The 25,468-nt window shown below is 40.3% G+C and overlaps 2 protein-coding genes across 7 annotated transcripts in view; one reads left to right on the top strand and one right to left on the bottom strand.

Moving 5' to 3' along the window:
- Nucleotides 1-1,653: 1,653 nt before the first annotated feature.
- Nucleotides 1,654-8,707, top strand: tlx3b (T cell leukemia homeobox 3b). 2 transcript variants are annotated; one of them, XM_042092719.1, is made up of 3 exons: nucleotides 1,654-2,247; nucleotides 4,603-4,840; nucleotides 7,354-8,707. In XM_042092719.1, exons 1-3 carry the CDS (start codon nucleotides 1,800-1,802, stop codon nucleotides 7,565-7,567), a joined length of 900 nt encoding a protein of 299 aa, XP_041948653.1. In that variant the 5' UTR covers nucleotides 1,654-1,799; the 3' UTR covers nucleotides 7,568-8,707. The 2 variants fall into 2 exon arrangements, with proteins under 2 accessions (XP_041948653.1, XP_041948652.1); XM_042092718.1 differs by having other exon boundaries at nucleotides 1,654-2,262.
- Nucleotides 8,708-10,296: 1,589 nt separating this feature from the next.
- LOC121709920 (Kv channel-interacting protein 1-like) overlaps nucleotides 10,297-25,468 on the bottom strand; it is a 41,484-nt gene continuing 26,312 nt past the window's right edge. For 4 of the 5 annotated variants that reach the window (XM_042093640.1, XM_042093641.1, XM_042093642.1 and 1 more), the window contains 7 exons: nucleotides 15,724-15,848; nucleotides 14,814-14,883; nucleotides 12,958-13,028; nucleotides 12,733-12,840; nucleotides 12,379-12,483; nucleotides 12,196-12,258; nucleotides 10,297-11,931 (listed from right to left, as the gene is read on the bottom strand). In XM_042093640.1, coding sequence (XP_041949574.1) covers nucleotides 11,884-11,931; nucleotides 12,196-12,258; nucleotides 12,379-12,483; nucleotides 12,733-12,840; nucleotides 12,958-13,028; nucleotides 14,814-14,883; nucleotides 15,724-15,848 — 590 coding nt within the window. In that variant the 3' untranslated portion in view covers nucleotides 10,297-11,883. Of the gene's footprint in view, nucleotides 11,932-12,195; nucleotides 12,259-12,378; nucleotides 12,484-12,732; nucleotides 12,841-12,957; nucleotides 13,029-14,813; nucleotides 14,884-15,723; nucleotides 15,849-23,469; nucleotides 23,810-25,468 lie in introns of those variants that run through there. The other variant, XM_042093643.1, reaches the window with a different exon arrangement.

The following is a 25,468-nucleotide window of genomic DNA, read 5'->3' as shown; positions in this document are numbered from 1 at the left end:
TCAAAAGTGACCGCTGCATTAGTAGGCCTAACTTCTTAAATCCACACTAACATATATTATCATCTAATGTTAGACCTTTGTATCAACTTGTATTAGATATTACCAGTTTTGAACTTCCTTTTTCTATTTATGGCCTACTAGCCTCATTGACCTGAGCTCATGCAAGTCAGAAAGACATAGAAGCAAAGAGGGGAAGTGAGTGTGTGTGTGTGTGTATGTGTGTGTGTGTGTGTGTGTGTGTGTGTGAATGTACAGAAGCACAGATACAGTCCATCTGATCAATAGGTAGGCTATGTGCCTCAATTACTAACTACACTGACCATTTCCTCGCCCATTCATTTCGGTCGGTCAAAAAATACACATGGGTGTTGTAAAGTTAAATAAAACACACAAATTGGTCTGAAAATGATCAACATTGGTTTTGTGTGTTCAGATGTTTTGTATTAACAATGCCACAGCCTCATGATAGTCAGAATAAATTAACAATATTTTTCAGAGAAAAAATGCACAAACACAACATGAGGGTTACGTTTAGTCTTATGGGTACGTTACTGTAAAAATATATTAGAAACGCTTCCATAGCCTATCCATTTAATTATCTTTTGACGTTTTTCAGTGAGGTTTAAAGGCATCTAGGCTACATACATATCAAGGTTGGCTATTCAGCGATGAATGTGTTATTTAACGTAGCCACAATCTGCGCTTATAATGATGGCAGTTCTGCTTGTTCTAATCTTACTTGCCATTTAACAGTAACCTACCTATTCAGAATGCATGAATTTTGATGCGCTGCGTGCCATCATTGAAATCCCCCAAAGCAGCCATGAGCATGATGCAACAACAAAATAAGCGTGCTATTAAATGTATTAGGCAACCAGTGCACCAAATATAACATAGTTTGAAGGGTGATGCGCATATTAAACGATGTATGGGTCAGGCACTGTAGGCGAGACTACCTAGCAATGCATACTTCCCTCCACCGTCGGGGTAAATGGCCTCGCTTTTAATACAGCAGCTCAAGTTTCTTATCGAAGATCTATAGCGAAAATAAAGGATTTATCATATTAGCAAAAGAGCTCCACACATTAGGTTACACCTCGCCATAAGTGGATTGGTTCCATGTTTGGAAACTGGATGGGCTGAGCGATACCCAGACTTAGAAAGCATGTCTGCCTTTTACTGGGCTACAATAAGCCGACGATTTCTGCTAAATTGTTACATTATAAAGAAGGTGCACCAATCCATAGTGGCACTTTGAAGGTGATGCTTTTCACTCATCTGTTTAATGCCTCGACTTACACACGTGAGCAGATGACGTTTCATTTACCAAAAGAGTAAAAGTAATTGTTACATATGATGTTTGAAGGCCCCTAAGAGAAGTTTGATGTAGCTCACGATGCCCTGGTGTCATTTTGAAACGCATCCTAGTTCGCACAAAATATCAACCAATCGGACGGGGGGAGGGAATTCTGACCAATCGAAAGGGGAAGCAGAGAAACCTACTGTGCTGTGCCGGAGCTGCCGAGAAAGACAGCCAGCAGCAAGTGAAACTCTAATCAATTCACAGAGTGACAACTTTTCCCGGACGAGCGTTGAGCCTGCGCTCGAATTCCCTGGATTTCTCTAAAGAAAAAAAGACAAACGTCAGTAAATGATTTGGAAACTATTTTAAATCAAGCACGCAACTTATTTGTGTCTCATCTGTAGTCTATCTACCAACTGGTTCTGCGGTGGACCTGCCAGCGACCCACCTGTCAGTGGATCAAGTCCGGTAGAATCAGAGAGGGAAGGGAGCGAGGATGGACCGAGCCTCCAACCCGACTAGCCCGACTGGCACCAGCCAGACTCCGCAACCCTCCCAGCACGAACCTATCAGCTTCGGTATTGATCAAATCCTCAGCGGGACCGACCAAGAGAGCTCCCAGCAGAACACTTTACGAAACAATCTGGAGACTGGCACCACAACAAGTGGAGCTAGCTACCACTTGGGCAGTCCAAGCGGGGCTGGCGCGGCACCCTACACTACACTGTCGGGATCTTTTCATGGTATTGCCGCCCCGTATGAAGACACAAGTTCTTACGGAGTCAACCTGACCCTTGCGCCCGGTGGAGTGATACGGGTCCCTGCGCACAGACCTCTGGCTGCGGCAGTACCACCACCCATGGCCAGCGCAGTGCCAGGACTGGGAAGCATCAGTTTCCCTTGGATGGAGAGCAGCCAGAGGTTTGCGAAGGAACGTTTTGCAGGTACAATATTCCTACGTGAGTTTTGTTTTTAAATACGGAGCTGTCTAGAAATGCGTTTGAAATGCGGATGTTCCATGGATCTATAAGGCCTATGGCCTAAATATACTAAGGCCTAAATATATTATAATATATTCTGGAAGTCAAGAACGTTTAATTTTGTGTATGATAACAAACTGTAAAAAGGACATAGGGTTGCATCACTGATGTTGTTCATACGGTGCCCTGAGTGTTTAATCTATGACAGATTTAGGGTAATGCTATCACTTTATTTTTTAAGTAATTCGATATATTTCTAATGAGAGAAAATAGTGAAAAAAGGTGTATAATATTAACTTGTTTACATAGGCTATAGGCTACAATTAGGCCTATATTTTGGCGATAGAATATAAATAAAATAGGATGTTTATCATCATATAAATCCTTCAAAATGTGTGTGGTTTGTTTGTTTGTTTGGTAGCATAGTTATATTTTTTATTACATAAAATTATATATAGTTATATATAGGCCTACATGCAATTATGGGCCTATATATCCTTAACCAATTAATATCTGTGCACTTTTAGATAATTGTCATGAAACAATCATTAACATTATTCAATGTAATTCAAAACAAAATTACGCACGTAGCCGATATAGGCCTAGGGCATTTTTTTGTATTGGTGTTTCCGTCAACATTTTCATTCTCTTTGTCACAGGACTCCTTAGCTATATTTTAATGACTGATGAAACTACTCACGCTGTAAAATTGCGGCATTGGGGACCCCTGCGCTCCATTCGCAGGGCCAAAAATCACAAACTCTTGATTTAAAGAGCCGTTGTCTCCTGTAACTCGATCTCGTCCAATTACTTCGACACGTCTGTTACAGCTCGTGTTGATAGTAATAACTTGTACAAGTAGTTGTCACCATAAAGGGATTCATAGAGTGGAAACATATCGACTTGTGATACAGTATCACAGGAGATACTCAGACATTATATCCCAATTTATTACATTTAAATATTGAGGTAATCTGTTGAGTTCTTGAATACATTTAAATCCATTAGACAATTTTAAGATATTCATTTAATTTAGGCATTTACTCATTTAATTTCCAGAAAATCGAAAATCACCACTCTTTTAACTTTAGATGTTGAGAGATAACATTGTTGATATTCAGATTGACAACATTGCACACACTTGAGAGAAGTGAAGTTAGAGTAAAAGTAGTAAGAGTTCATAAGCATAGCCTACTTATTCCTATTTGAGGCTTAAAAGCAAACACAAAATGTATCTTGAAGTGTCTTGAAATGTTGACCATGTCACATAAATGCTATTAGAAGTAGCTAGTCACAATCATGAAATGTGAATACTGTAAGAAATAGTTATTTCATGGTGCACAGACAACTTAACCCACAATGGACCACTGGAGAGGCCATAAGCCTATCTGTTGAATTCCCTGATGTCACTTACTGCCTTCTCTCTGTTGGTCATGAATAGCTGTCGAGCTGTCACATTTATCAGGAGCCTTTTTTCTCCTCCAGCCAGTTAAAAAAATGCAATGCAGTTATAAAGGGGCATACATATTTCAGGAGGGTTATTAATGGTTGCCTGTGGGCAGTTTCTGGGGTCCTAGCACTTTTGAGAGAGGAGTTTGACTTAATAAATAAGTCAGGAATACACACAATATTACTCATTAGTTACAACTTCGATAAACTTTCAATTCAGCTTCAAGGCTCTGGCTTAATCAAGCAATACTGCTGTTACATTGTCTCTAAACTGAGAGGAATTTGACAACAGAAATATGCTGAAATTGACCTCCCTGCAAGAGAATACTCAGAGTATAATATGAGTTTTTTTCACCCAACTAAATGAAGTGTCAATGATGTAAAACTGAGTAAAATGGTAACATATTTTAAATTAAAATAAAATAAAAAAAAATCAGTGATTGCAACTTATTTTTGTTATCAAAAAAACTACAGAAAAACAACTTTTATTACCATAATCTTTCTGTTAATTTCTCATGACTTTTGACATGACTCATGCCATTCCAATAGAACCTCTGTCCATTTCATGCTTGGTTTATTCAATCAAATATTACACATGTGATTGTTGTATTTATTTTTTGCGACTTCTATGGACTGCCATTTATTTATTATGAACAAGGTTCTGAACCCCAAGGAGTATTACTGCAATTATTTGACAATTTCTTAATCTCTTTCTCTTCTGCTCTCTGGCTTTGTCTCTCTTACACACACACACACACACACACACACACACACACACACACACACACACACACACACATACACAAACACACACACACACACACACACACACACACTTTAAAACCCAACATACAACATATTGCACAATAGCTGCCCTCACACCTTTCACAGTGGCACGGCGTATAGGACATCCATACCAGAACCGGACGCCACCGAAGCGGAAGAAGCCCAGGACGTCCTTCTCACGGGTGCAAATCTGTGAGCTGGAGAAACGCTTCCACAGACAGAAATACCTGGCCAGTGCAGAACGGGCCGCTCTCGCCAAAGCCCTGAAGATGACAGACGCACAGGTCAAGACCTGGTTCCAGAACAGAAGAACCAAGTGGAGGTGAGATTTAGTGTACTTGTATGCATTGTGTGTTTCCTTCTTTCAGTGTGTGTGTGTGTGTGTGTGTGCTTGAGTTTGTCTTGAAGTGTAAGTGGTGATTGAGAAAAGCGCTTCATGGTACAAAATAAGTTGGTGTCTGTGTGTGTGGTCATGGTAAAGTGTGTCTGTGTGGTATTGGATGAGTGAAATGTAATAAGACATAATCTATAATGCACATGTGTGAATGCTGCTAACCGGAATACAAAAAGGCTTGTTTTACTGAGGCAGAAGTCTCTAAAGATAATATCCCATCTACGCCGTTCAAATGAATGAATAACAAAACTTTAATCCATTTATTGATGTTTTTTTAAAAAAAAAAGCATTGTAAACGTACTGGACCCATAATAAATACTTCACAATCTAGCACAATCTACACAAAACATTATTGTTTAGACACGACAAGCAAGTGTAACTAAATGCATGTGCCAATGAAATATCCAGAGACAGACACCATCATCATTATATAACAAAAATTATGTTTATGTTAAGACTATGGAGAAAGGATGAAGAGTGTGTGCTGTTAAAATACACGAAAAGCCAATTATTCTAGCTTTAAGAAAGATGGAATAGAAATAAGAAATTAGATGACCACACAGTATCACCATATTTTATTGAGTCTATTTTTTTAATCCACATGTTTCTTTAAAGATTGCATGGAGGAGATGAGACTTGTCTGTCCACAAGTTAAATTATTATTATTTTGTTTCTAATTTAACATGAGAATAAAACATATTATTCAAGGAAGACAAAGTAGATTTATTTGCAGGTCAACTTGCAGGTCAACTTTAAATTAACATCAACACAGTTTCCCAGACTGCTCTGCTTCATGAGTGAAGTGGCAGGCAGGCAGGCCTACAATTATTGATTCATCTAAGCTTCTACCGTAACCTTAGGTAAACAAAACAAAAAAACGAACTAGAGAAACATGGAAAAAAATAGCTTGATCATTTACGTATTTTGGTCCCTGAAATCACGACGTGGCCAAAATATTAGAACAAAATGGGAACAAATAGGAAACGCAAAAAAAGTCCATCTGCAAACTTCCGGTAGGCTATGCCTTAGAGACCATCTTCGCGGACTGAGCAGACGGGCTGAGAGCGTGAATCATTTTCACCGGTGGCAAATAGATCAGAGAGTTTGTGTCATTCCGAATAGACGGTTTGATGGCTGCCCAGATTAAACACTCCAACTGATGAAATATTAACGGAGTGCTCGGCTAACCGTCTGACACAGTGCGTGTAAACTATACTGCGTTTTTAAATTAAAGCGACTCGGGTCGGTAGACATATAGGTCTAACGTTATTTAGGAGAGCATAAACTACTGAGCGAGCCGTACATTTCCAGTGGTATCTCAACATAGTGCCATATCTGCATAGACTACACTTGTAAAATTAAATTATAGAACTATTACGACAAGTGTGTCATGAATGTCGATGTGTAATAATTTGTCATCTGCAGGTGACATCGCTCAATCCTAATACACCCATTGGTTTAGGCCTAATATTCCTCCACTACAGCAGTATGGAGTGCACGTTGACATCCTTTCCTTCTGGGGCCATAGGCCTACAAATTCTGTCTTTGGAAATAAAATGAAATTCTATTACAACAGAGAAAATTGATTATGTAAAGTGTAGTCTAACAGTACAGGTGCAGGAAACTGACTGGCTTTACTTGCTGACAGTGAGCATTAGCTATCATCACCATCACCATCAGGATTTTTTTGCCTACAGAAAACAATGCTTTCTCATTCTAACAGCATGGTATAATTCAGTTTACTAGATTAGATAGTTATTTTTCCTCCCTTTTAGAAATTGTTACTATAAGCAAGTGCATTTCATGTTTCCAATGCTCTTGCCAGGCACTAGACTGCATATATTGGATTGAGTTTTTGATGCAGACCTTGTATGTAATGATCTTCAAAGTGAATTTGCATCCATTTAATATTGACCTTTTCTTAGTCAATCAGTGTGGATTTCCCTGATCAACCCTTCTCTTTACTCCATGTTTCTCCTCTCCCTCTCTACTCCACCCTTCTCCTCTCTACTACACCCTTCTCCTCTCTACACCCTTCTCTTCTCTACTACACCCTTCTCCTCTCTACTACACCCTTCTCCTCTCTACTACACCCTTCTCCTCTCTACTATCTCTACTCCACCCTTCTCCTCTCTACTACACCCTTCTCCTCTCTACTCCACCCTTCTCCTCTCTACACCCTTCTCCTCTCTACTACACCCTTCTCCTCTCTACTACACCCTTCTCCTCTCTACTATCTCTACTCCACCCTTCTCCTCTCTACTACACCCTTCTCCTCTCTACTACACCCTTCTCCTCTCTCTCTCTACTCCACCCTTCTCCTCTCTACTACACCCTTCTCCTCTCTACTATCTCTACTCCACCCTTCTCCTCTCTACTACACCCTTCTCCTCTCTACTCCACCCTTCTCCTCTCCCTCTCCTCTCCATTGGCTTTGCCAGACGACAGACGGCGGAGGAACGGGAGGCGGAGCGACAGCAGGCCAATCGGCTGATGATGCAGCTCCAGCACGAGGCCTTCCAGAAGTCCCTCAGCGACTCGATTCCGGCCGACCCGCTCTGCATCCATAACTCCTCCTTGTTCGCTCTCCAGAACCTGCAACCGTGGGCCTCTGACGACAGCAGCAAGCTTGGAACCGTCACTGCCCTGGTATGAGCAAAAAGGAACCCCAGGAATTCCGAGAACTGCTTTGCAGATAGGCCACTGGGGTTTTTCCTGAGCAACAGATGGACCATTACGTCAAATGGCTTTTGTTGCTAAAGGACCAACAGTTACCAAGCCAAACCTTTTATTTTGACTGTTGATCAAAGAAACTGGTTACTAAACTGCTGAATGGGGGCACGTTGGGGAACTGGAATCCAAGGCAGGATCTTCAAAAGACTCCTCGCTCATAGTGTTCAGTGAAGTGAATCATGGATGTATTCTCTCCCAGATAACACACACGCACGCACACACGCACACCACACACGCACACACACACACACAAAAGCACAAGCCCAGCGTGGATGCTGCCACAGAGACCTGTGGAGAGGACTAGTTCATGCGTCCATGTGCTGGCTCCAACCCCCAGTGTGGCATATTGACCGACTGACAGTTCGCAGACGCTCTTGGACCCTCCCATATGTGCACTACCTCCAAAGCTCTGCCCTAGTCCAAACAGAGCCCAGTACTGACAAATGTAACAATATGGAGGACATAAAAAAGAAAGAATGGTTATTTTTAAAAGCTTATGTTTATAATATATGGTGTGTCTCTCTTTTTTGGAAATTGGAACAAGAAACAGCCAAGAAGTATGAAATATCTTTTATGAAAACAAGCAAGATCAAAACAATTTACACAATGTGCATACATACACACACATATATTCATAGTATATTCAGTATTCAGTAGTTCATTCATATCTGCATAATTGAACTCATGTTTGTTTTGCATCATGTGTGTGCATGTTGCAGACCTTACGTCTGAGAAAACAAACACACATATACCATTATTGACGAATCAATACCATAATAAACTCAAGGGCTTCAACTGATACAAATATCTGGATAAGAAGATGTCAACAATGCACACAGAGTGAAAAGATAAAAAGAAGGTTCAGAGAGAATATGGCTACTGGTAGTGTTGCTGTTGAAATTAAATGTCTGATTTGTAAGTATTTCACATTTATGAACATTGCACTAGTGTCTATGGCTTCAAATCCATGCAGTGCAGAAGAAATTATCACATGTAGGGGTTTCCACATGTAAACAGTAATAATAGGCCTAATTATTGAAATTGTCCTGTAAAATCCCTCCAGGTTTGCCATTGACTTGTGTAATTAAAAAGAGAATTATTGCATTCATCCATGTATTATAGTTTGCATTTGATAATTATGTAAATACTGTGATGAAACAGTAATAAAATGTTCTCACATTTTCTGTAAAAAACCCTCAAACTTCTGGCCTGTTTGCTGTGAATTATGTCGGCTACTTTCTTTGTTCTCTCTCCATATGCTTATGGTTGTGGCCCAGATATTTGCTCAGCTCTACCTTTTGGAGATGCTCAAGGGTCTTTTCTTTTAGTAGAACAAAGGCTTCCGTCATAGATCATAGCCTGAAAACAACAAACCCACATTGGTTGTCTGAATGCAGATGATTATGCCTGCCGCAGCACGGAAGCACTTAGGTCTTCACGCAGACAGAGATCACGGGAGTCCGGTGGGAGCGCAAAAATTGCCTTTATGTTCTGTATTAGGCGTTTGCCACCCCGCCCCCCAATCTCTGAGTGCTGACTCCCAGGAATTGACCCGTCTCAAATGGGAGCGCGGAGGGACTGGCGAGCCCGCAGTGTCCATTATCAAGTGATTTAACCTGCCTCAGCTCTGCGCGGGGCTTTTATGGCCCTTGCCAGGTGAACACCCCACCACACATACACATACACACACACACAGAAACACACACACACACACACACATTCCCCTGAACATTCTTCCCGTGTTGTTATCGACTGCAATGGGCTCACGTAGTTTAGTTCACCAAACAGTCCCGATAGATGCAAAGAGATAGGGAAAGCCCTTCCCTCGATGTCTGGAGGGAGGCATTTAGTAGAGCAGTCATTAATAAGCACTCCCGTTCCTGCGAATTGATACAGGAAGTCTCATGACCTCTCGGACCTCGTTCAAGGGAGTGGTTGACGTCATCTTCTAACTCTTCTCAACAGAGCTTCCAGACAAAGTTAGGCTACACCGCCATCTCCTGTATAGTCTGTGAAATTGCATGGTATGAACAGCATAAATGCCCCTTGGCCAATGTGAATGGAGGTTTGTGCTAATGCATATTTAATGGCAACTTAGAGTTACCTCATCTCTTTGTAAATTGCATTTTTTTTTAAACCTGGAAAGTCTAGGCCTAGGCCTATATCACACCTCTGAGAACAGCAAAATGAATAATGTACCTTTGTGACAGATATGTAAACATTATTAAATGTAGAACGCTCTCTACAAAAGGTATACTGTCAGTGCTACGTAGTCTCTCACTAGAATAAAACAACTAAACAGGGCACTGTTGGGAGCACAGTCTTAACAATTAAATCATGTACAAATTCAAGATTTCCTGCATCCTATTATTAGAATGTTTTCTTTCTTTCCTTTTTTCTTTGTTTTATGTTCTTTTCAACATTATTTTCAAAGTATTTTCAGCTTAAAATAGGTTACTTACCTCACAGTAAAGATGCTATAGGCCTACACTGAAAATGCAAGTTGAGAGCAGTCTCTGTGTGAAAAGTCTCCAAGTATACAAATCATAAATTGTTGTGGTCAACATGTAATACATTTTGATGCAGCTGTTGTGTGCAGATGGAAGGTTATAAATGCAGCAAATGAAGACACCTGAGTGTGTTTTCCTCTTGTAAGATTTATTCTTTGATAATCATAGCTCTGCACAGCACATTGCCAGAGATGCTGTTACACTGCCTTTGCCTGATCACTTCATCACATGCTACCTGTATACAGACAAATATTTAGTGTATTTTTCAATGTCAGTCAGATTGTACTGTCCGCTGATTATCATCCAGCACAAAAAGGACATCTCTCTGTGTTGTGTAAACAGTTAGGTCAGTAAATAAAATCTTTATTCTGAATTTGTAAAATCTGAATAAAAGCTTTTATGTACACAAATGGCAAATATACACTAAAACACTGACTGAGGTATGTCACCCAAAAAATAGGAATGTCATACTGTAATTATTGATGCTCACATACTGTCTTAGTGACAATTATGTGTTTAGGTCTGTAAAATATATATCTGCTCTATTTCTCCGTACAACAGATGGACATAGTGGAGAAGATACTATGTTTACATATACAGAGTTTGGTGAAGTAAGGTGGTTAAGACACACACACACACACACTTTGTCACAGACTTTTCAGTTTTCATGTACCAGTGGGACACTGCAAGATCACAAGATCACAGTCTAGTTTTTCAGACCAGGAGTCATTTACATGATTTTCATGATTCCATATTTCATAGCAATTCATATCCTCAACACAAAATCATGCAGTTTTGCGCTTGCAATCTGTTTTTAAAACAAATGTTTCAATGAGTCTAATCGCTCATATCTTTCTAAAAATATGAGTCACGTATATTTAGACAAGGCAGAAGACGTTAAGAAAGAGACAGACAGACAGTCAGACAGAAAAATTGGCAAACAACAGGACACAAGAACACACAACAACAATAATATCATGACACTCAATACATGTCATGAACATATAATTTGGACAACCAGTAAACTATCAGAATGAGGCCAACTGCAAAATGTACACAATATATAATTTACATAAATAAAATAATAAATACATATTTCATATAATTTAGAGGCTCAACCAAATTCACAATCAGACAACTCAAAGGATGCCTCTTCATTTGAAAACATGCAAATTCGAGAGTGAGATGAAGTCCAAGATATTTTCCACTGCAGTTCTGTTTTCCACCAGCAGGGGAAGCGTCTGAGTCACAGTTTTGGTATCTGTCCAACGGGAGGCGATAGTGTCCAGAGAGACATAAGTAAATTGAGCTGGACAGTTCCCCAAACAGTGCCCGAGGACAGACTGAATTGTCATTTGGGTTGAGTCAAACCAAGTGGTGGCCATTCCAGGCCATTCTGGACCAATCTGACTCAGTAGACACAGGGGGAGAAACACAGGGTTCTACAAGGACTACGTCTCCTTCAAAAACAGAACCAAAAGAATTGTGATCACTATAAATTTCCCCTGGGAGCCACTCAAGATGTAAGTTTATTTATCATGTATATGATGTATTGGCACTAAATAGCAAGCCCCATGCTCTCTCATTCTCTCTTCACACACACACACACACACACACACACACACACACACACACACACACACACAAAAGGTCTTCTCTGTGGGCACTTCTTTGCTCCTGTCAGCTCTATGGCCAGTTGCTTTCCATCTTTGTCCACTCCGCCTGCCTCTATATTACATTCTCAAAGAGCTGCATCGACCTCATCATGGTTTCATCCTGAAGTACATCAGAAGAAGCAATTCACTTGATATCCACAAGATGTCAGTGTTTACATGAGTAAATAAGGAATGGAGATGGGACTATGAACCACAACATAGTGTACAGTATATTCATTGCATAGTAACTCTTTGCACATGTATGAAGGATGAAGGTGCAGTACTCTCTCTCTCTCTCTCTCTCTCTCTCTCTCTTACACACACACACACACTCTCTCTCTCTCTCTCTAGGCTTCAGGGAAAACACCACCATAAAAAACCTCACCTCTTGACATGCCAGGACAAACTCATCTAAAGTTACAACCCCATCTTTGTTTTTGTCCATTTTCTGTTGATTCAAACACATACTGTTATGGAGGCAATCATAATATGCTATTAAACATTAAACATTGCTTGTAGAGCTTTCATACACGACATGCTCATAACTAACAGACTGCCCTGCACTGACCTGAAAGAAAGCATCCACGTGTTGTTTGGGAACATCACCTTTCAATGCAGGGTAAGTATACTTCCCCATCATATCATAAATTGCTCTCACAATCTCAGTCATCTCCTGTGAAACAGAAAATACAGTGCCAGTAAATGCACTGTACCGTGCATTACACTGTACAAACATGAAAAGAGAGAAAGGCGCACACACACACACACACACACACACACACACACACAGACACACACACACAGACACAGACACAGACACAGACACAGACACACACACACACACACACACACACACACACACACACACACACACACACACACACACACACAGGAAAAAGAGGAAAATGTACAAACACAACACCTCTCTGCTAATGTAACCGTCCTTATTGATGTCATATAATTGAAATGTCCATTCGAGTTTTTCACGTGTTGATCCACGCAGCAGGAGGGATAGTCCCATCACAAAATCCTAACAGATGAGAGATGAGGAGAAAACAGAGGGATTTACAGTGAATGCTCTATGGAAGAACAGAGCACAAGGTAAGAGTTAAGAAGTCAGTGCTCTTTTTGGTAATTTGCGATGTACCTCAAACTTGATGGAGCCATTCTTTGTTGAATCAAATGCATTGAAAAGGTAATGAGCATATGTGCTTGCATCTGTTACAAGAGAGAAGTCAGACATGAATGGAGTAAATCATTGATTAAACTAGACGTACAGGACAATTGTGTGAAGAAAAAAATAAAATTGTACAGTTTGTCCAAGTAATTGTCTATTAATGTAGCCCCACTTGTCACTGAAATGTGGCCCTCCAAGTTGTGTTACCATATCATACATTTGGTTTACAAGGTAAAACAGACAAAACAATAAATCTGCTTCTAGCATACAAGAACTGCCATGACCCAGTTTAAACTGTGAAGGCCATACTGAATAACATTTTCGTGCATTGGATGCAACCATGGTGTGTTATGAATGCATATATTCAATGTAATTTAATTTTATCACATTCACATCCGAACAATGTTGATGAATGTTATTTTCATATAAACACTGATAAAATCATGGGGAAGTTATGAACTGCAGAAGTGTTTAATTCAGGCGGAGGCAACTCCCCTCCTCTGCGTGTCGGGGAGTTCTTTGCCCCTCGCCCTTGTCCAATAATTCTGTATAACAGGACACCTTGGCGGCCGTTATCCCTTACTTATTATAAGCTTTACATTCTAATGTAATAGGGAGATTTTATAATTCGGGGTAGCCTACATTTTGTGTCTCCAAGATAAAGATTTAGTTATTTAAAAAAAAAACATCTTTATGGAATCAATTTTGAACAATTATGTTAATTAAAACAACCTTTCACCAATAACAATGCTTTATATATAGAAGAAGAGAAGTTTGCTATTTACAATAGCAGAGTAACATATAAATACATTGCAATTCTAGAGGGAGCTCTAAACTCGCTAAAAATATCTAAACCTGCATAGTATACATTTAAGCTTCTTCTTTCATTAATTTGAACAACATGTTGAGGATACACATTTAAAAAAATATATATATTAAAATCCATTAAATTCTGTTTTTTTATACATATCATGCGGTAGCTAGTTTGAGGTTAGGATGTGGAGCAAAGCCACAAAATAATCAGAAATGTCAACTCTGTTATCGTCAATTCAGTTAATTCTGTCATATGTGAGTCATATGTGTTCAATAGCATTTAAGCACGTTGAATCAGAGTGTCAACTCTGTTTGTTTAAGATTTTGCTCATTTAATGATGATTAAATATGTATCTAGAATAAAACAACTAAACAGGGCACCTCTTGATGATTATGATGATTAAATATGTATTCTTGTTTTAAATGTAAATCAGAAGATGTGTTACAACTAATATATGTACCAGAGTATTTCTTTATATATATATATAGCTTTATGTTAAAGCTATCTTTTTTCAGAAAATATGCACCAATCAATCTTATCCAATTTAAAGTTGCTTCAGTGAGTGTAGAGACAAAGATTCTCTTAGGGAAGTCATCATTTTAAAATGTATCACATTTGCTAAATATATATATTTTACCGAGTTTGTCTCTAACAGAGTTGACAGATTTTTCTGTTAATACATAATTAAAATAAATACTTGAAGTCTTACAGGTTTAAGATCAGTAAATACTTAATAGTCATGTTAACTTTGAAGAGCGTTCTATGACTATAAAAAAGTGATAAAAAACATTTTCTCTCTACACTCAAAATGTCCCCTGCATTATAGAATGACCCAATAACATTTGTGTTAACATAATTTTGTGTTATGAGAAACATTGATGCTGGCTTAGAGGCATAAAATAAACACCACAAGGAGAAGTGAATGCCTTATAAAACTTTGTGAACTTGTTTACAATGACACTTCAGTGTTACCCTCAGGCAAGTCGAGAATAGACGGAATAGATATGTGTACCTCCATGCGGAAAGAACTGTGCATAGATGTGTTTAAACGTCTCCTCATTCACAACTCCACTGGGACACTCCTGATGGGGAAAAGAGTCAAAGATCATTAATCTCTCAACCCTCTCCACTCTACCAGGGAGAACATCTGTCTGCCGTTTGCCTGTGGAATTCAATTAACAGCAACCAAGCATATGGGTCTCTGAGCACTAATTAGATATACAAGGAAGTGGGCTTCAATACACCTGACAACTCCATAGTTAATAGTTAACGTGGGTTAGTAATGGGTGTATAATCTGTCAATGCAAAACTATGCATTACATAATAATTCATTTTGTTGTTCTGTTTGTTATTTCCAAAAGCTGTTTCAAGGCATTGGCTTTAACTAGACCCTCTTACCCAACACGAGTCACCTGAAATACTACTGCACTCTTGGCTATAATGAACCATCTACTTTATTTGCATCAGAACCCTGTGTGTTTGTGCGTAGAGAGTGCAGCTTTCGCTGGCACTCGTGTTTGTGGCATTTGTGTGCTTTTGACGTGAAGTGTGTAATGCAGCACGTAATTGTTCTCATTATGGAATATGACAGGCAGGGTAGATCTCTGCTGCAGTGGCCAGCACATCCAGATTAGCAGCATGGGAGGTGAATTGGCAAGACTAAATGGGTATCTGCTTTTCACAGACAAAGATGAGCTGAGCCAAATATAGAACACGAGGGACTTGCTTCAAAGTGGCTTTGAATGTGGGGATTGTGCTGTGCCAGTAAGGGGGGGGGGGGGGGGGTGAAATCGAGGTAGGGAGTTTACTTGTGAAACCAAATGGAAAGCAGAGTAGTGGCGAGCCAGCCAGGAGTGGGCATCTAGACGAGTTAGCAAACAGATGGACTTGCAAAAGCAGGTCTGTGCATGGGCAGTGCTCACGTTTTTGAAGCCCCTGTAGAGGACCTGCAGCTCTCGCTTGGTGAAGTTGGTCTGGGCCTCCAGTTGCTCCAGCCCCTCCGGCCGATGGCACACCATAGTCATCTCCAGCTCATCGTCAAGCTTATCTGTGGACACAAGCCATCTAGGTCAGCCCTTAGGTCACAAATCTACCTTTTCCCCATGCACAGATATCATATGGAGGTAGTTGTACATGTGAATTTGTTTCTCATAATCTAAAAGCAACTCTCAGGGTGGTAACCTCTATCTACTGCTGAGAAATGCAATTTAATTCCAGCAGCAGGAGATATATTATAGAAATACATAATATGAACAAGATGAAAAATACTGTACAGCATGAAATTTGAATGAAACACAAAATTTAATCTGATGCATATGTTGTCTCCAGACACATTTAATAACTATGCATTAAATTATTATTATAAGTCATATCTATAATGTATATTTTATTATATAATTACATTTATGTATAAAATAATTTATGATTTAATAGTTATAGCAGTCTACAGTTTCCCAGCTCTGAAATAACAAACTGATGGCTAGATGGCCTTAAGATGCAATTGGTGTTGCACGGATTAACTGAAAACAAGTGCATATCCATTGACATTAAAAATGACTTAAAAGTAGACACCTCTTGCCACAGATCCCTGTGACATTTACTCACAGACGCTCACCAGTCTGGCAGCTACTCGGCCATAGAAAGATCCTTTGAACATTTAATCAGAACAGCTGCCCGACAGGACAGCAGTTACACGGTCATGTAAACTGCAATTATGCAAGAGAATATTCAAACGAAGTGATCTATGGGGAAATTTAATAAGAGAAGACAGGGGAGGGCAGTCAGACAGGAAATATGATGACTGTGACCTTTAAACCTCACCAAACTGCCAAACAGGGCTCTGGTTTATATGTGATTTGAGAGTCTAGACCTTAATAAAACATTGAAAAAATGATTCCTTCTCAGAGGGTAATAGTGTGAAAGAGGAAATTGGAAATTTAAAAAGACAAATGCTTAAATCAAAATAACATTATGGAGCCCCTAAAAGTTAAAATAGAGATAGAGATTAGATATTAACCAAACAAAGCAAGATTGTGCAGAAAATACTGCTATTACTTCTTAGCAAGGTGTATTGGTTGAGAATGAACACATTAAAAGTTCCAGCAGGCACTGTTCAGCAATAAAAAGGATCAGATAAGGATATACTGTAGTAGCCTATGGCTTGAGGACAACTACTGAAGAAACTGAAGCAAGTTGTGATATTGTTAAGCTACACTCTTTAAGAACTTGATGTCTTTGCCATCATGAATATAGCATAAATAATATGGTAGTCTAAAGTACTCCATTGTGAGAGAAAATGTAGCAATATGAGAAAATATGAGCACAAACTATAGACTTCGAGAGCACAATTTCAGTCATGTCAAGCCCACATTAAACTTTTCTACTTTATCATTTTGAGGGCACATTAAAGGAAAACGTGCATCCAAATTTTAATACCTAGAAAAATTCAAAAATTCAAAACTCATGGGGTCCACATTTTCTGTGAAGTTGATGTAAATACAAATGTACACACATACACACACACACACACATACACACACTCACACACACAGTGATCTGTCAGCTGTCAGCCCTGCAGAAAAGTTGGGGCATAAGTGGGACAGATACTCGGGCATGAAGGATGATGAGAAAACGTGTAGAAGTGCAGCTCATCCTTCACCACAGACAGACAGACAGACAGACAGACAGACCCCGTGCCACGGAGCTGATCTGAGTTCAGCTCTCTCCCATCAGTAGAAGCCATGCAGACCATGCCTCAGCCTATTTCAGTAACACACCACACCACGTCACACCTGATGGGCCGGGGACAAGTCTTTTGTCAGGCCCATAACTTTGAGCCATGTCGGACGTTCTCGCCCGGATCGCTGGTCATCATCTGTCTGGGCTCCAGCCAACGTGCCTTAGCTGGTGATTTATGGAGTCTGTCAAAACACCTGTTTCAGCACCGCCCTGCTCCCTCCCTTGGATCCCTGCCCATTCTCTTGCCACCCAGCTCATTCTCTTGCCACCTCAGGAACAGACGGACCATACGTTACTTTCTTTTGCCATTTCCTGCGAGTCTTATTAGGCGTCGGGAAAGTTGTGGATGAGATATAATAGAATACCATAAGATAAAATAGAATACTATGGCTCTGGAATAAAATACAGCCACAATAGAATAGTATAGATTTTGAATAAGGTTTTTAAACTGAACAGCATGATGAAACAACAATGCAATGCAGTGTGTGGGAAAGGGACTGAAGTGCTCTGTTCTATAATGCAGCGATTTGAAACCAATGGCTGATACATAGTAGCTGTTTGGAAGTCTTGGAAGCGAGGGCATAAATTCAGGTTCAGAGGTTGATCTGTATAAAGTGGCTCATTTTTAAACTGAACAGCATGATGAAGCAACAATGCAATGCAGTGTGTGGGAAAGGGACTGAAGTGCTCTGTTCTATAATGCAGCGATTTGAAACCAATGGCTGATACATAGTAGCTGTTTGGAAGTCTTGGAAGCGAGGGCATAAATTCAGGTTCAGAGGTTGATCTGTATAAAGTGGCTCATTTGGTTTGCTGCTTGGTGCTGTGGGCTAGGCAGTGATTCTGTCTCTTCCTGTTGGCAGCTTCTGCTCTGGGAGAGCAGGGCTCATTGCTGATAATGCCCATCATGCAAATACACCCAGTGTCCTCTGGCTGCCCACTAATCTGGAGGAAGATTTGAAACATCTGAGCAGTTACCCATGAGAGGGCCTCTGCCATTTGCCCTTTAAGCACACAATCTCAGAGCCTTTACATTACATATAAGGACCTTGTTACTATTATTACTCCCTTCAAAATCTTATTTAGACATTTGCTTTTCCAAAAATTCTTCCATGATATTTGCCTAGAGACGGATGAAACAGGGAGAATTGTTTAATTTTCATGACAACAGGGAACATTTTTGTTTTTGACTGAGGAACATCTGTTCAACATAGCGTCCATGAAACATGGGAAACGTTGCATTTTCACTTCACACTTATTAACACATTGAGGAGGAAAACTGACAGATGTGAAATGAGAGAAGAAGGAGGAGATATAAAGGAAGGGTGTGATGGATCCAGTAGAGACTCTTCTGACGGAGAGAAACAAAAGACATAAAAGAGGAGACAAATAGACGCATAAACAGATTTAAAACTCAGGCAGAAAAAACAAACAAGCATGTCGAGAACAATGAACAGAGTGGCACTGGGTGGCATGCTTACACAGGAACGTTGAAAACCAGAGGAGAGGACTTACAAAATATGGGGAAGGCCTGGAGGCGCGTGTGTGTGTGTGTGTGGGGGGGGGGGTTGCAGAGATGAATGGAGGGACGCATTTAAGGCTGAACCCTCCTGCTCTGAGTCTCCATCATGAACGAGCTATGAGGCCCGAATACAAACACATGTGGGGACTGTGCCAGAAATATTCTCACTTGTTAATGATAGTTTGAATAGCAAGGTTAATCTTGATAATTACACATTTTATACACAATACATATTGTATTGTAAGTGCACGCACACACACACACAAAGAGAGAGACAGAGAGAGAGAGAGAGAGAGAGAATAGTAAATAAGTGTTACAGGTTTGGTGCCCCCCCCCCCCCCCCCCCCCCCCCCCCCAGGTTGTTTGTTTGTTTGTTTGTTTGTTACTCACTACGTGCGTAATGGAAATGGATTGCTCATTAGTTGTTTACTATCTGACAGAAAGAAAAACTCAACTCTTGCACTTAGTCTAAAATGTGAAACTGCATGAGTAACTAAATCAATGAGGAAGGGCAGAATTTTAAGCTCCCTATGCCGCCCTAACAGACTTTTAGATGATTCATCCTGACTAAATATAAACCTTGCACCAATTGCAAACAAACAACCTGTCCTATTGGTGCATATGATGATGTTTATATGGAATAAGTGTAATCTATATGTGAAATATGTTCTGTTAGGTCAACATGAAGGTAGTACAGAGTATATACAGAGATGTGGCCTATAAACCATTTTATGGATACAGGAGTGAGGAGAAAATATCCTGGGTTTCAACAAAACCACATGAATCAATCAATACCCTGTACAATACATATTCTCTGCAAAACATCAAAAATGTCTGAAATGTATTAAGGCTAATGTTGAAATAATATGTGTCACAATATAAATTTATTTGAGACACAAGTTGCACTAATTCTTAATGAATTCATCACCTCAGCACATTGTACCTGCTACGACAACAAATTTGCACTGTATTATGTCAGAGCAGAAATATAATTGATGTCATTATTGCTATCATTTCTAATTACTTTGTACCCTTTGCCTTTCATGAAGAGTAAAGGCTCTTTACAAACCGACATTTGAATTCTCACATCGGTGGCTTGCTGAATCACATTAGTATTTGCTTTTGTGGTGAATTGTTACCCTTCATTCCATTAAAAACTGGTTTAACACCTGCACATAATTGGGCACTAAACAGCAGGCACCAGTGATATGATTGTTGATTTTGCATTGGTCGACCGTGAGCATCCCATCTGTCTAGACTGGGCCCTCACCGACTCCCATCCAGGCTGCTAGCTCTCACAGCAGACCCACAGGAGGACAACAGCAGGATGGCGCTGACCTCACGGTCCCCACTGAATATTCACCGCCACCTGTTAGCGCGTCAGGAGTACATATCACCGCTTTCGGCCCCCACAGATCATTAAGCTCTCTCTGTTTCTCTCTCCCAGTCTCAAAAGGCTGAACTTGTGTGTTCGTCATCACCAATTTATTCATATCAGAAGAGCACCATGGTTGAGCAAGATTAGGAAGTTATGGGGTTTTTGTTAGATTGTTTTTATTTATTTATTTATTTTTTGGCTCCACGATTCTCACATAAGTCGACACAGAAAACGTAGAGAAGAATCTGGCTTGCTGTCTGTTCAGCTTTCATTTGGATGTATTTATTCCGTCACATAAGTTTGCCTTTCTTGTATGCATTGCATACCTGAGCAAATCACATGACAGCTTATTCATCAGTAGGAAGAGCTCTTTCTAAGCAGGCTCTCTAAGTCGGGCGATATCACTTTTAAATGACATGCCTACCCTATTTTAATAAGCTCCCTTCACCAAGAGGCTTGATTCAGGGTCCAAATTATACACGCTCTTCTGTGCGCCAAAGCTGTTATATAATTATCCCTACTTATTATTTAGATGGCTGTTTCATCTCAGGTCTGAAGACATCAAATCTCACACATTATGGTTTTTGGATCTCATATAAACATATAGTCAGTGCTTTGGGGGCAAAAGAGTGGGAGAAAAAAGATAAACCCACAGAAGATCTCACTGTGTTTAAATATGAATGTGTACGACCTGAGGTTGTTTTTAAGGAGAGTACAGTTGCTAAGGATACGGACATGATTGTGGACCACAGTTAGCAACACTAACTTCTTATGTAACAGTGATATAATGCACTTTTGCTACACCACCACACAAAACCTCTAACATACTCTACATACTTTACTACTACAGACCCTTTCAAGAGAGTTCCATTATCAGCATCATAGTTGGCCCCACAAGACTTCCGTTTTAACATTCCATTTGTTATCTTAATGCAGAGGAAGTAGATTGGGGCCCAAATAGAACGTTCAAGCATTGTTTTTGTTTTTATTGTTGAAAGGGTCTATACACTACCTTTCATCTACAATTTAGGCATTTTCCAAGTAAACCTGTAAAGTTGCCTGATGAAATAGGCTGCAGTTTTGAGCATGTACTGGTTATTTTGCTTGTCTGTATTGGACACTTCATGAAGGTACAACTAGATGACTCTCAAACTCTTTACAGCGGTCTTCAAAGTATCTTCAGAAGTATCTGAGGTATCTTCCGTTTTCACACAATTGCACATTTTGTCTTATTACCTCAATATGTTCAGGAAAAACGAAGCAAAGCCATGGGATTTCTGCATTGTTTGTGATTGACATTAAATCACCATATTTTTGGGGCTTATTGCCTGAGAGACAGGAAATGATGTGATATAGAGAGATGAGGGTGGGATCCCCGTGTGGTCGGGATACTTCCGCTTGCACCACAGCTACCCCAAGATCACTACAATTTAAAACCGTTTTTAATCAGTTGGCATCAACAATCGAACAATCGCAAGAACCTGGATCACAATTTTTAGAAATTTCTGCAGTAAATAATGTAATTTTCAATCACAATCACAACAAAATGCTACATTTTTAGAGGGACTGTTTTCAGATGCAAGCAGTTATTTTGTAAAGGTATATGTCCATGTGGAGGGGCAAATGCTCTCCTGCAGAGAGGAGGGAGAGAAGACCTCAGACGGATTGGACGACCTTTGCCACTGCAGCACATACCGTATGTCTGCTAATCCCTCACCTGGATTCTCTCTGCCTTTCAGGACTAATCACTAGAATTATAATGGGCAAATAGCAGACATTCTTCACACATTGTCCAGACACAAATCCATCTGAATTATTGGTGTGAGTCAGACGTGTGTGTGAGTTTCTGACTGTGACCCAAAAGCTTGTGTGTGTGTGTGTGTGTGTGCAGGTTTGTGTGTTTCTGCAGGAAAGATGTAGCTGTTGCTCTTCACTCGGTCCCATCAGCATCAGTCACTATTGTTCCCGCTTCCATTTTTTGCTCTCACAAACCTGTCTCCATGACAACCGGGCTCTCAAGCATGTGGACAGGAAGAGGGATGCTATGTGAGGTGGGTGCTAATACTACTGCTGAAATATAACCGTACATGCGGCACACACGCACACAAACATACTCCAACCTCATTTAGGTCTGTATGTGGGGGTGCGCTATCATATTTACAAACAGATGTACAGTGTGTCTGTGTGCATACAACACCACAAGATGTACAATACTCAAGACATGAATATCTGAATACACAAAGGCTCCCACTGCACTTAGAAGAACACACATAGAGATCACACAGAGATCTTGAACATGCACAGTAGGGGCTACAACTGATGGTGAACTACAGAGCTGAACTACAGAGCTTATCCGGTGGAAGAAAGTTAATCAGTGGAGCATAAATATGGTTATGGCCACAATTCCCTAAAAGCCTCCACTCTTCCCTCTCTCTACTCAGTCTCTTTATCTCCTCTAATTTCCCTCTCTCTCTCTCTCTCTCTCTCTGCCCCCCATTGTTTCTCCCCTCACACTCCAGTTTCCTGTCTTTGCTCAAGCACAACTGTGTGAAAATCATCTTTGCTGTGTAGTTAGCAGGTGTTCCTCAATTCCACAATCAGCATGTGCTTTGTTTTGTATTTGTGTGTGTGTGTGTGTGTGTGTGTGTGTGTGTGTGTGTGTATATGATGGAATATTCACAGGTAAAAAAACAAAATAGCTTACATATTCTTAAGACATCAGACACAAAGTACAATTTCTATTCAGCAGCATTTGAGATTATTTGTTTCAACAAGTCTCTCCCTCCCTCTTTCAATTCAATTCAAGGTTGCTTTATTAGCATGACTGTAAGTAAGTACAGTGTTGCCAAAGCACAATTAAAACAGCATAACAATTAGAACATTGACAGCATTACAGGAAACTCTCTCTCTCTCTCTGTCTCTCTCTGAGTGTGTGTTATGGTCGTACCGCTGGATGTCTGAGTGTGTGTTGTGGTTTTATCTCTGGATGTGTGTTATCTCTTCCCCTCTTAGTGTGTGTTATGGTCGTACCTCTGGATGGTCGCCTCTGCTTGGTCTGCATGGTTAGGGTGCCCACTACAGCGCCCATGTTGTCTCCGTGGCAACTTGAGTATCCAAACAGCCGCTCGGTTCCCTCCTCTTCCCTTCTTACTCTCTCTCTGTCTCTCTTTCTCTCTCACTCTGTCTCTCTTTCTCTCTGAGACACTCTCTCTCTTTCTTATCTCTCTGTTATCGTGTCCTTTGCTGTTCCTCAGAGATTCATGTCCTCTCCTCTGTTTTCTGTCACATACAGATGCTCTCCCGGTCTCTGGTTCTCAGGCTGAGGAGAAAATAGCGTGCAATTTCGCTCCTCACACGCGTGCCAGCTGTCCCTTATTTCACTCTGCCCCTCCCACTTCTCTCTCTCTCTCTCTCTCTCTCTCTCTTCTGGATTCTACTTCTCTTTCTGACTCAGTTTCTTTCCTTGTCTTTGTATCCCTCTCTCCATCTCATAAATCTCCATTTCTATCATTCTGCCTCACTCTTATTTTCCTTCAACCCATCTTTCCAACTCACTCTCTTTGTTGTCTTTTTTTTCTTGTTCTTTGCTGTTGTTATGGGGTGTATATGGGGTATATATTGCTGTACAAACAACACTGAATCAGTGCAGAGCAGTTGTTGAGGCAGAACTGTTTTTAAAAGACATCTGAGTAAAATCTTTCCCTTAATTGTCCCATTCATACACCCACTATGCAATTTAGATGATGAGATGCAATTTAGATGATATAACATGAATGTTAGTACTGTATCACGTTTTTCGTCCCTCTTTTCTGTCCACACGAGGGTATGTATTTCCTGTTCACACGAGGGTGTGTATTTCCTGTTCAGTGGACACAACGTTGAAACTGTAACCACTGACTCAGAAAACAGGCATTACTGTAATGACCACATTGTGGCTGATTGCAGCAGTTCAGATAATGATAACAAAAAATACAATATACTTACTCTCTCTCTCTCACACAGACACAGACATACACACAGGGTGCGATTTGTAGGGGGGATGGTGAGGATTTCCCCCCCTCTGGTTTTCCTATCCCTACCTCTGCTAAATTATTTTCATCCCCGGTGGGGACAACATTTATCCCCCTCTGCCCCTCATATTGATTAATGCTACTTCATATAAGTAAAGCGCTGCAACGTGAGAACAGTCTAGTAGGCTAGCCTACATAATAATCTGACATCAGAAACGCACCGTCACCGTCAGCACTCATGCTGCTGACACAGTGGCTGCGTGATAACTTGATTTGGCCTTGATCGTGCAGGACATTTCAGAATGTCGAGTGTGTAATCCATCATAAATGGCTAGTAGTAATGGATAAGTTAGCTGGACAAATGAAAGAAAACGAGAAGGATTCAGTGAAGCATATCGTCATATTTTAGAACCTTCAAAATTAGAAAACTGATGCAACTGAGATGGAGGACCAACTGCACGTAGAGTAGAACGTAGGCCTATTGTCCGAAGGAACTTACATTAAATGAGGAGATATTTGCTGAATGTCACAAAAAGTGTTACAGAAATTGCTTGGCATCGCTTATTCAATGGCTCTCTACCGAAACACCTGTAGTTTGCGGAGGACGAACGAGAAAGCATTCGTTTGATAAATCAGTCAGTAGGCTAGGCCTAGTAGACAAATAACTTTCAGAAATAATCTGTACTGCAAAAACGAATGTTGGTGGGTATTTAAACTATCTAGCGGGTGTTTTAACAGCTGCAAGAAATAGAAGCTTCATGGTCTTTATGTTCTGGTTCGTAAATTATTTTCATAAAACTTCAAGTCGCCCTATAACTTTACTCTCCAAACTCTTCATTGCACTGTCAGTACTATCATACTGTCAATTAACTGACAGTATGATAGTAGGCTATTTATTTTCTGTAGGCTACAATAAACACATTTATTTTTTCAACTTTTGCAATATTACGCACTTGGCTACTGAACGCAAATCAGCAGGAGAGAGAATGCACATAGCCTACGCAGCGTGTAGCGCAATG

The sequence above is a fragment of the Alosa sapidissima genome, chromosome 5 (assembly GCF_018492685.1).
Source record: "Alosa sapidissima isolate fAloSap1 chromosome 5, fAloSap1.pri, whole genome shotgun sequence".
NCBI classification, from domain to species: Eukaryota; Metazoa; Chordata; class Actinopteri; order Clupeiformes; family Clupeidae; genus Alosa; species Alosa sapidissima.
The sequence above is the reverse complement of the archived record's forward strand: the minus strand, read 5'-3'. Positions and strand labels throughout refer to the sequence as shown.

What these genes read in the sequence shown, in the direction of transcription:
- tlx3b (XM_042092718.1), top strand. Translation starts at nt 1,800, where the DNA reads ATGGACCGAGCCTCCAACCCGACTAGCCCGACTGGCACCAGCCAGACT. An exon ending in TGCAGGTACAATATTCCTAC is followed by an intron (nt 2,263 to 4,602) that starts GTGAGTTTTGTT and finishes ATTGCACAATAG; the next exon opens with CTGCCCTCACACCTTTCACA. An exon ending in AACAGAAGAACCAAGTGGAG is followed by an intron (nt 4,841 to 7,353) that starts GTGAGATTTAGT and finishes TGGCTTTGCCAG; the next exon opens with ACGACAGACGGCGGAGGAAC.